The sequence below is a fragment of the Artemia franciscana genome, chromosome 11, assembly GCF_032884065.1.
Source record: "Artemia franciscana chromosome 11, ASM3288406v1, whole genome shotgun sequence".
NCBI classification, from domain to species: Eukaryota; Metazoa; Arthropoda; class Branchiopoda; order Anostraca; family Artemiidae; genus Artemia; species Artemia franciscana.
Window position 1 is genome coordinate 36,136,568 of NC_088873.1, and position 12,244 is coordinate 36,148,811.

General features: G+C 33.0%; 1 protein-coding gene across 1 annotated transcript; it reads right to left on the bottom strand.

The window, feature by feature from the left end:
* Positions 1-1,487: 1,487 nt before the first annotated feature.
* LOC136033150 (M-phase phosphoprotein 6-like) lies at positions 1,488-8,227 on the bottom strand. The gene is made up of 3 exons (XM_065713801.1): positions 8,057-8,227; positions 4,751-4,851; positions 1,488-1,981 (listed from the first exon to the last, which is right to left on the bottom strand). Exons 1-3 carry the CDS (start codon positions 8,099-8,101, stop codon positions 1,543-1,545), a joined length of 585 nt encoding a protein of 194 aa, XP_065569873.1. The 5' UTR covers positions 8,102-8,227; the 3' UTR covers positions 1,488-1,542.
* Between the last annotated feature and the right edge of the window lie 4,017 nt (positions 8,228-12,244).

Consider the following 12,244-nt stretch of genomic DNA (forward strand, 5'->3'; position numbering starts at 1 on the left):
CTTTTTAAAGGGTATAATTAAAGTTTTCCTAAAAATTGCTAAGTACTTCTTTTTCATAAACCATATTCGTAATATCCAGCAATTTATCTCTGACTTCACAAGCTCCATATTTCAGAAGTTCATATACCGCACTATCAATACCTACGGTTTTATTGTTTTTTAATTCTTTGAGTATTGCCTCTAATTCTTTCCTGCAAAATAAATCTTCCCTTACTTCCAAAGTGTCTAAAAAAAACTTTGTTATTTTTTATAGGATTTCCTGTGACTTTACCATGATTTAGCGCATCTTAAAAATGTTCTAGCCATCTCCCTCAATTTTTTCCTCATCACTAATAGCAGCCTGTTCTTATCTCTAGCTAGGACAGGTACCTCTCACCTTTTTAGCATGACAATACAATACAATACAGGTATGCTTCCAATTATACTGTCTGGTTGTATCTTCTAGATCTTCAGCCATTTTATTCATGGCCTCCATTTCACACCTCCTTAATTTAGATTTTAATGCTTTTTCTACTTTCCCTACATTCCTCTTTTCTTCATATGATCTATCACTCAAATATTTCTTGTACAAGCACCTCCTCTTTTCTACTAAACTTAGAGCATTTTCACTAATATTCCAGGTGGCGTTTCGAAATCTACTATTTCACAACCTATTTTCCAAAATTGTTCAATCCATCTTCTGCATTGTAGACTTCTTAGTTGAATATTCAATTGTTCCATGAAAGTTTCTCTCAAATTGTCATCCTCGAGTCTACCAATGTCATGACTTCCAGGAAGGTAAAAAACACCCTTTTTTCTTCCAAATGTCAATCTTATAGCTCTGATTTTTTCCATTGCTTCCGCAGAAGCTTTGCTATCTTTATTTTATCAACTTAACAGTTTACCCAAAGAGAATTAAGTAACTTGTAAGAGTGGAAACTGGCGCTACTATCGAAAAAAAAACTATCAACGCCATCTAGTGTTTGGCGACTCTTGACATTTTTTCAAGTTTTGTAATCGTTTTTTGGTCAGGAACTGAGATCAGACATTTATTACTGATAACCCTAATTTTATTAGGGTTTTTATACCCTAATTTTATTAATTGCGCTAATTAGTTAGTTATTCTTATTAGTACACTGGGAAAAATGTCAAGTGTCAGCATACACTAGATAGCGTTGGCGGTTTTCGTCGACACTGGCGCTAGTTCCCACTCTTATAAGCTACACATAATCTTTGAGTTTACTACAGACTCATCAACTGTTTCTGAAATTTAGCCATAAGTGGCAGGCATCATAGCGTTTGAAATATCATTTCATTTTCCAGGTTCAGTCAATCCAATCAAAGTCTCTTTGGCTATTTTATCCTTTCATTGTCGTCATTTTTATTAATAACACTACAACTGTCACCATCATCGACCCCAGGTATGCTTACATGCCTTACCTTTAAGAGGGAGAGCCTATAATATTTTTTATAGCGAGGGGGCCAAAATACGAAAAAGCGCATTTGAATTCTATTTTTCAAGTTTTATTTACATAATAACAATAATATAAAAAGGGATGTGTGTTAGGTTCCAAGAACACCAGTGAAACCATGATTTCCTTTTTGCTGTTTCTTATTAAACCTTTGCTTTAGTTTGTTGCCATGCTTTTTCTTATGGATATATCCTTCGTTACTATTGTATCTCCTATGCAATGGGTCCTTTCCAGCTCCTCCTCCTTCCTTGTTTTTCTTGAACCCCGGTCTCATTGGTCTGAATTTTTCCTCAGCTTCAACTGCAGCTCTGTTGCCTTTGTTGAAACGTTTACCGATTGTTGCCACAAGGGAGCCATAAGTTGCAGCCATTTCACTGTTGGAAATATCTGCTTCTATCTCAGTTTCAACTGGTTCACCATTTGCCTTCTTCATTATTTTTTCAACCTCGGGGTTCATCCCACCAAAAGACATACGACCAAATACTAAATCTTCAACAATTTTGTAACTGGGCTCTATTGTTACTCTCATTCTAAAAAAAAAAGATAACATTTAGAATTTCTCTGTTAGGATATTCAATATTTATATGCACCAAATCTAGGAAAGTGTTCTCTTTGTACAATGTTCCTTCTACCAGAAACCATAATCTCAAATTTAAGGGTCGGAGTTATCAAGGAGAGCATCTCTTTAACACACCATTTTCCCTAGGAAAATCTCCATTGGAATCGGACAAAATTTCAAGTTAGTAATTTTAATCAGAATTGTTGAGATACTCAATAGATGTGTCTCTGGGGTGACATGATATGTATAGATCCATGAGCAAGGGTTCTAAACGTTGTAAATAGCCTATATAAAGCACCTGATTAATTGACACATTTTCATAGAAATGTTCAACCTTATAGAAACCATTATTATACAAGGATTTTTGATGTTTATAACTGAAGGGCTCAAAATGAGAACCATGGGTGGATCAACTCAGCCACCCTCAAATTCGCAAAAATAAGCACGTTGTACCTCTTTTGACATGCAACATATGGAATGTTTCAATAATTAAATATTGATCATTAAGAATAAAGTATGATTTCCCAAAATCAAAACACATCAGCAGGCCTACCTATTCTGCAAATAGCCTTTGATACTGAAAACATGTCAAGTCCATACTCCCTTAATGGTGGATAGGTTAAACCTTGCTGAAATCAAAACCACGAAGGGATTTTCCTAAGTAGAGTCCTTGGCCTGTTTCTCCCTCCAGACACCCCCTCCCCACCCTAACGCTGTATATACAGACAAACTGTCCCTATTTCGGTTCAAAGCATTTCAGGTGTTATTTATGGAATAGTCTTTAATGATTCTGAATTTATCCCCAGAAACCTGATTGTCTCAGATAAAAACACAAAAAGTACATCTTTCACAAACAATGTTTGATTGCCACAAAAACTAGTTTATAAGAAGATCTGAGCTTGTTGATTACCGTTCTAAGGCTAATATTGCAATTTTTCTTCTAATAAATGATATTTGTTTTTAATTAATTTTGGTTGAGGCCTTCCGAGCTTGTTAATTACAAACCTGAGGCTAATATTACAACTTCTAAACTCATAATGAGAACGGATTTGGTTTATATTTTACAAATTATAGTGCTCAGATTTTGCAAAACTGGAACTTAAGGATTTTGGGGGTTATCAATCCTAAATTTGAGGCCCAGATTGCACCTACTTGAAACCAGTTGGCAATTCTCATTCTATATTCGTGGGGGGTCTATAGTTACAGCTTTGAGTCTAGGATTCCCTCTGAGATTCCCCTAACTATAACTTCTCATTTATGGACATGTTCTACCTCTTTTGATTAGTAATAATAACTTAGATAAAACAAGCTTACAAATCTGAGACCTAAAATCGGAGGGTTTCAGCAATCAATAATTGAAACCACCATCTTTGGTTTCACAAAAAATAGATCTCAGAGCCTGTTTATTGTAAATAGGAAGCTAGCATAACAGATCCCTGAAATCAAAGCACATTAAGTACTTCACAAAGGATAGACACACTACACCTTATTAAAATCATAATCAGTCAAAGAATTTAATGACAGAAGGCCTTTGCGCAGATGCTCCCCCTTTATCCCAAGCTTCACTTGCATAGATATGCTACATCTTTTTTGCTAATAATTGCTTAGGGATTATTTAGGCATTGGTCCCAAATGATTAAATGCTAATTTTTAAAATCAGCATGATTGTAGTTTGACTTATTTATTTTCTGCAAAAACCAGACGCCACCATCTTGCACAACAAATAGCTTTGTTGTACACCATATTAACATCAACATTACAAATACAAGTGATACATTCTAAACATAAAGATAAATGATGGCTTTTTATTCAACTAATTTTACTCCCATTTCATACTAGACTACATACTGTGCTATATTACCAACTGAAATTAATTTCCCTTTATGCCGTGTCTGCTTCTCAACAGATGAAACAATTCAGCATGTATTATTTGATTGCCAGGCTCAGAGTGAGGAAACTATTTCCCTAAAGCGTTTCTACTCCTTGGCTAAGATTTCAAATACTTATACAGCTATCCTGAGTCCTTACCTGCCTTGGCACATTGACTATAAGATATATAAGCATCTATTGATATCTTAAAAAAATTTCACTTTGTTTCACAACAGTGAAACAACTTCAGCCAACCATAATTTTCTGTTTGTAAATGCTATATTGTTGCCAGTCACTATCCTGACGTTTCATAGGTCTTCTGGAACAGCTCATCCCCAGCTTAAAATCTAGTCAAAACATTGACCTTTTTTGTATCCATATTCATGGATTTTGTATTCCTGTTTATTTTCACTTGTTATGTCATTTATCAAACCATGTTGATAAACCTTGCCACTTATCAAGGTTTTTGTGGTCTCCTGTGTTTGTTTCTTTATTGCATAAATTTGCTTTTATAATCATACCATCATTTATTGGTGATGTTGTTGTCAGTCACTATCCAGACGTTTCATAGGTCTTCTGAAACAGCTCATCCCCAGCTTAAAATCTAGTCAAAACATTGACCTTTTTTTGTATCCATATTCATGGGTTTTGCATTCCTGTTTCTGTTTATTTTCACTTGTTATGTCATTTATCAAACCATGTTGATAAACCTTGCCACTTATTAAGGTTTTTGTGGTCTCCTGTGTTTGTTTCTTTATTGTATGAATTTGCTTTTATAATCATATCCTTCCAGTGTGGTTTTCAATAGTGAAAGTCTTTGGCTACTTTACTTTTTATATTTTTTATTTAATCAATAAAAAAAAGTACATACCCATTCTTTATCATCTCTTCAGTTATTTCCTGCTTGTACAGTTCTTTCCGCTCAGCATCATCAAGTTGTCTTTCTGTTTCATCTTTGGATCGTTTCATGAACTGTAATGAAAAGTAGATGGATCAATTTATTTTATTTACTTTGAAGATTATTCAGAGGATTTTTCTCTGTTGTGATAGAAAACACAGCTAAGTATACATTGACAAGCTTGTCCTGGGAGCTTTGATTTTGACCAATGCTGGAGTAACACCACAGTAAGATTTTTTGATAAAAAAAAAGATTGATTAATGGTCCATGTTTTTGGTTGATTTTAACATCACATTTGGGCTTCTTCTCCTGAAAAACATCATCTGGAATCCAAAAAGGATCCTTTTGGCTTCTAACAGGTTTTCCTAGTTGCTAAAGCAGTGGAATATTGAAATTAGAAGGATTTGGTCTGAAAAGCTTATTTAAATGCCAATTTATTCCCAGGTAATTCTAGTGATACTAAGCATTTGTACCTGTTTTTAATGACAATACTTTAATGTTAGTTTACTAACAGTACTCCCCTCCCTCCTTCCCTGAGGATACCAGTGGTGTCTCTTTTATGATAAAATTCTAGTTTAGGGGCTGGTTACTATTGGGGAGAATGGTTAAGCTAGGCAAATAACACTCAGAAATGATTCAGAGAATTAATGGTCCACTGGGAAGGCATTTTGAAACACCTAACTCTACCTCTTCTTTCTCCAAAGGGCACTGACTTTTTATAGAGTCTTCCCAGGCTATGGTTTAGACTCTTGATTCATTCATTAAAGTTTCATTCACTTAAGCACTTTACACAATAACAAGAAAAAAACTTCATGTTTCTTTCATTTTATCCACATCTTTGAATTATTACTATTAAATAGTTTATTTGCCTGATTGTTCTCTTTATCTCACTAAGACATGATGTAATTCACCAGGTTGCAAATCCCTATAAACAAACAGATGTGCTACAATTCAAGCAATGAATGGATATTGGGAAAGACCCCTGGCATTGGACAGTGCCTAATCTTGGACAAACATCTTGACTAAAACATACATTTCCTAAATATTGATAACAGGCTCCTAATCTTGGACATTCTCTATACATGTTTAGATAGTTGGGGACTAAAATCATGGAAAACCTGTTGTTTATCATTTACATTTAAATAAAAGTTACCCTACAGCCTAACCAATTGAATAAAATTGTTCTGCTTTGCACCTTTTGTTTTGGATTAAATGTGTAAGATTGTCTGTTTATGATTTAGAAACTGTTGTAACTTTAAAACCTGGCATCACAGATTAGACTGCATTTTCTAAGATAAGATGCAAGCTTTATGTTTGTCAGAGATTATAATCCACTGTTGACTAAAATTATATTTAAAATATTCAACATTATTTACTGATAAGACATTTAAATTAATCACTTTATTTTTCAGAAAATTTAAATCAATCTAATGGTGAAGCTGTACAATATTTATAATAAAGGTTTGGAGTGATCTAAGGCTGTTGAAAAGGAAACATGTTAAGAAAACAATTCTAAACTCATACTATCCAGAATAATCTTAGCTAACACATTTTGAATGCAACTCTACTATACTTTGATCCCTATTCCACCCCCTCAAGTGCAAATATAGTCTAGCCTAGACTATGTATTTCCAATGCATTCTGCAACACATCACTCTTGTTTTTCTGTTTCTTGTTTTGTCAATTGATTCAATTTATAGGTACATCAATTGAAACAAGACAGATGAATTAGGAAAATGGATGGAAAACATCTAATTTTGGCTATATATTTGTATATTAAGGGGGGAGTAGTAGCAGAGAGCATAAAATATGTATTAGCTACTATTATTCTGCATATTATGAAGTAAGAATTCTTTCTTAATATGTTTCCTTCTCAATGACTTCTAATCTAGACCTATACTGGGTGTAAATATATGACCATTCCACCTTGAGACATGTTAAGAAAACATTTCTTATTTCATGATATACAAAATAACTCTAATTAACATATTTCCCAGAAGGAGAACCTTTATCTTCACTTCTTTTTTCTGTAATGAAATTTTTGAAAAAAGCCATGCCTTTGATAAGCATTTTATGCCATCCTATAAAACTTTTTATAGATCACAGAACCCTTGCCACACAAAGTTTCTAGAAGTTTTGGTAAAATTCTAGTTAATTTTTTCTTGCTATCTCAGAAAGGGTTTAGGTTAGGAAAATGAAACTTTCAGGGATGGATCTACAGGCTAAAGTATGTCCTGGGAAGGTATTTTGAAGTACCTATCTATGCTCCTTCTCCCTCTAGAGGGCCCTGACCTTTAATGACTTTTAAAAATATGTCTGTTATGAAAAGTGAAACCTTGAAAAATAGATCTTCTGCTTAATTGAAGTACAACAAAATTGTTTTCAGCTTCATAACTTTGCTCAATGCCATTTTATAAGGTTTTAAAGATATGCAAATACATTTCCTAAATTTTGAAAAAAAAGCATTGATATGACTCAAAATTCTACTCAAATAACAGGAATTGCATTTTCAGAACTAAAGGCAGAGAAAAAGCAACTAGTAACTGAAAATTCAGGTAAAATGTTGTTTTGTCAAAATTTCAATAGGTATAACCCTGTCATGTAGGCAAATTTCAGGGCTCTCTAGAGGGAGAAGGAGTGGAGTTGGGTACTTCAAAATACCTTCCTGGGACATACTTTAGCCTGTAGACCCATCCCTGAAAGTTTCATTTTCCTAACCTAAATCCGTTCCAAGATAGCAAGAAGTCAATTAACTAGAATTTTACCAAAGTTTTTTTTAGCAATGGCATTAAGTGTGTTTAGCCAAATTTTCAAAATTGAATGAAATGCTATTGTGAAAAATTATGAATTTCTTAAAAAAGAACTGGAAAAAAAGTACAGAAGTGAAGATAAAGGTTCTCCAACTGGAAAATATGTTAAATAAGATTATTTTGCATAGGCTATTATGAAGTAAGAATTGTTTTCTAAACATGTCTCCTTATGAAGTTGAATGGTCATACATTTACACACTATACCATATAATATAATATAATATACCACTAATATAAGTACTAAAATGGTGATTAGTTGTGTGAGGACTGGATGGACCTATCTTGCCCAAACCTAATAGGCTTATTTCAGGTCAAATCTTGCACCATCACTTGCTATTATAGCACTTTTCAAAGAAGAGTTCATATGCAACTGAATTACGTCAGATACAGTTATCTACTAGGAGTTTTACCCTAGTCTAATAAATGTAAGCCTAGCCTAATTTAGAAACTTGACCAAAAAAAGTCATACCTTCATTGCCAAAAGATTCCTAGATAGTTTGGCTTTTCGAGACATCTTTCCACAATCAATATATGAAATATGGGTATTTATTTACTGCTTAATATCTCAGTTAACTTCACAACTTAGATTGCAGTGACTTATTTAAATTATCTCGAAAAAGCCTCGCTAATGTGTTTTCGAATTTTGTGTGTAGTAGCTGACATCTAGATTTTTTGTAAGATTTAAATAAATAGATGATACTTGACAATTTTTATGTTTCAGCTATTTATTTTTTTTGTGTAAGAATATACATTTTGGGGCCATTTTCATGAGGGCGAGAACTGGGTAAATATCATATCACGTAAGCCTATGCTCCTGCGCTACAATTGTTCAACTAAAATAGGCCTATCATGAATCTGTTGTTGAACATGATGAAGAGCTAAAATTCATCTCTGCCTTGAAACTCGATTAGAATCGGATGGAGAAATCCACTTGTTTATTGAACAAATCATGGTTTTCATGAAGGTAGAAGATGAACGTCACTTCAACTCCCATCCTCATGAAAATGGGCCCTTTATCTACGGTATCCGCCAAAAAGATATAGGACTCTGACAAAGGAGACCAAGTTAGTTTCTATGAAATACAACAAACACCATAAAATAATTTTCCAGCAAACGCTTCAAGGTGACTATATAGAACTTGATATACTATGGTTCAATTTATTTAATTTTTGGGGTGTCACAAGTTTTGATTTATGTTGAAACGAAGATTCGAAACCGATTTTGCAAAAAAATGGTATATTTTAATGGCTGAAATAGGTTTATTCTATAATTTTGTATTTTTTTACTAGCGCACAATGTGTATATTAAATTAAGCTCAGATATTTTAAGATCAACGAAAATAGTTTAGAATTAAAAGGATACATACTTTAGAAAATTTGATATTAGATCTGAACACTAAGAAATTAAACTAAATATGTTTTATGAAATAAAATTAAGTTACCTACAGCCTAACACATTTGAATAAAATTGTTCTGCTCTGTTGGTTTCTGTTCTGCACCTTTTGTTTTGGATTAAATATGTAAAATTATCTGTTTATGATTTAGAAACTGTTGTAACTTTAAAATCTGGCATCACAGATTAGACTACATTTACCATATTTTCGATTTCTTTTTATCTAGTTCTACTAAGTAACAAGAATAATATAAAATAAATCTACTTCCTCCTGGAAAATTTTAAATAGGAGTATAACGCTTTAACGTTAATTTTATTAAAATCAAAAGCTAATAGTATCACTGACAGTGTTAAAGTTACCCATTAGACCCAGAATTCATTTTCTTTTAAGTTGAAATGACACCGAAAGTGTAAAAAACTAAAGATAAGCTCTTCTTTCAAAATATTTAGTTCTGCTGGGTAACATTGCTCCGTCAGTGATGGTATCAGTTTTTCAATTTATTAAAATCTTTCCAGAATTCCATAATCTTAGTTTCCAGAATTCCATATCCTCCCTTATTTCCAAATTTTGTTTTCAGAAGCGAGTGACAAGCGAAACTCGGGAAAGTAGCTTTTTACGCGGATTGAAGAATTGATTATTCAAAAGCAATGTTGACAAAAATCAATAAATTTTATTTTTTGACAACCACAAAAAACTAAAATATTATCCGTCTACGTATCCATGAAGTGGCCAATAGATTAGGAGGCATGGGGGGATGTAAGGAAACTTACACTTACGAATGCCTATTCATAAAGGAGAAATTCAATTTTTATTTTTGAATCTACAAACAGAAAAAGACCCGTTCTCAATGCTTATTTTAATTCACAAATGACAAAAGTCTGGAATCTTTTATTTTCAGGGAAAAGACCAGCAATAACAGTAACGTTCTTTTAATCTCCGAGGTTAAATTGAAAGAACTGAAATGGCTGAGGCAGCGTTGCAAATAAAGTCAAAATAGCGTATGATGAATATACCACTAAATGTTGAAAATAAACGCTACTAAAATTGTATGGTTAAAGATAGCGAATATTGTTAGAGTCCAATTCCGTAACTTAAAAGTTCCACATTATTCTTCATCAACATCATCAAAATAATTTGAGCTACAGATACTACGGTACGCTATTTTGACATTGGAAAACTTTCTAAAAGACTGGGCAGACACAGTGTTTTCTAAGTTGAAACACCCCTGTTTATTCGACAGAAGTGTATTTTACGTCAGCTTTCAAACTAGGTTTACTTTCTAGATTAACACTCAAATTGAGCATTTTTGAGAAGCTTTCTCCGTATGTCGGAATATATTAGCATAAGATTTATGCAGCTACATGGCATCTCACTTAATCTGCTAATTGGTGACTTGGCAAAGCAAGTTGTCATCGTTTGATGCTGTTGTTTTAGAAACTTCAAATAATCTGCCAAAAATACGTCACCTTTTCATTGAAAAGGCCAGCCTATTAATTGCGCATGCATGACTTAAAATGACGGAAAAAAACGCTACTCCTTAGTATTGTACATTTTTCAAAACGTTAATACTAGCGGTATCTTGTGTGGTTTTCTAAAATATTCGCTAATAAGATTATACTCGTAAGAACTGGATTCACAAAGAGTATACCACTGAATTTCAATCTAATATTTACTTGATTCTAAACTGCAGTACATTTTGACGTCTTGTGAAAATTCCTAATATTTTATGATACTACATTGACAGTGCAAAGATAATCTATTGTGGCGCCTGCCTAAGGCTGAGCAACCCTGGGGAAGTAGCCCCAGTTCCCCCACCCATAGGGGTTCTCTGTATAATAATATGTTTGGTCGACAGAAAACTAAAATAAGGTTTAACTTTCAGCAAAACCGAGTACTTTCGGTTCGAATACTTTCAGTTTTGCATAATCAGTTAAGTTTCGTTAAATTATTTCACTAATGCTAATTATCTGAAACAAACGGTCGACAATTTTTGTTATAATAGATTGCGTGAATGGAAAGGGGGAATGAAGAAAAAAGAGTAAGGGAAGTATAGCCTATGTTTAATTTTTGAAAATAATTTCACTATAAATTCAATTCGAAACTAATTCCGCCTTTAAAATTTTGATGCGTTTCTGCTTTTTTAACGAAGAGCTATTTTTCACAACTTTGCCAGCAACTAGGCTTCTACAAGCCAATATATAATTGTTACAACAATTCTCCAACAATAGGTCAACTTTTCTAATATTCAACATGCTATTGGAGAAAATTGTGATAGTATTTTTAGGACGAAAATAAAAAAGTCGACAAATGGAAAGAAAATATACAAATATCTTCTTTGAAAGAACAATTGTAGACGGCTTTTGTTTTGTAAATTCGTGCAATACTTTGCTTGTTTTGTATTTTAAAATAATGGCTATATGTTTGACAGTTCCATTTTGAAATTTACCACACGATTAATATGTCTGGGCAAATTGCTGGTACTATATTTTTGTGAGTTATTAATTTAATTTTAGTTTAATTTTGATTTAATTTTATAAATAATTTAATGTTCAATTTAATAGTTATTTGCTTTCTAGATCTCAGCACCGTGACATTCTACCTGATCAACCTCTACCATCAAGAACGAGAAAGCAAGATAAGTTAGTTCCCATTAAAGCAAGAACAAACCGATATGGTAATTCTTTCGTCCCGGTTTTCGTCGATATGTACAATAAGAGTTAATGTTTATAGTTTGATTTATATTTACAAGTGTAGTTTGATTTTTAATATGTTGTAAAGAAACGCCAATCGGCGATAGCTGCCAAGTTTTTGCTATTAAACATGTCTACTACTACAACTACTACATTCTGTTTCTATGAGCTAGTAGAAGATCGTTAGCAGCAAGTGTAGCACATTGGTTGCAAAAACACGCTTTTAGTGGAGCAACTAGGATTCCTTGCAGTAGTAGTAGCAGCAGTAGTGAACAACTTTATTGAAAATAATCATTTTTATATACCAGCACAACAAAAGCGGAGCTTGCGAGGATGTGCTACAATAAAAAAAAAGAAAAGAAAAGAAAAAAGAGAAAAAGAGTATGGAGCATGAGACCATTTCCTGAAACCAACATAAAAATAAACAACAAACCACTACAATATACAACAAAACTTGGTATTTTAAATATATTGGTAGAAGCTATAGTAGTGCAGACTCAAGAATCAAATAGAAAACAAGGTTGTAGATGTTCTGCGAAGATTTATTATAAAACCAGAAAATTTTAGCATTGAT

Bases quoted from the DNA above. Each gene is read 5' to 3' on its own strand.
- LOC136033150 (XM_065713801.1), bottom strand. From the start codon at position 8,101: ATGTCTCGAAAAGCCAAACTATCTAGGAATCTTTTGGCAATGAAG. The intron at 4,852-8,056 runs GTATGACTTTTT...TTTTCATTACAG, and splicing joins GGAATCTTTTGGCAATGAAG to TTCATGAAACGATCCAAAGA. The intron at 1,982-4,750 runs GTATGTACTTTT...TTTTTTTTTTAG, and splicing joins GAAGAGATGATAAAGAATGG to AATGAGAGTAACAATAGAGC.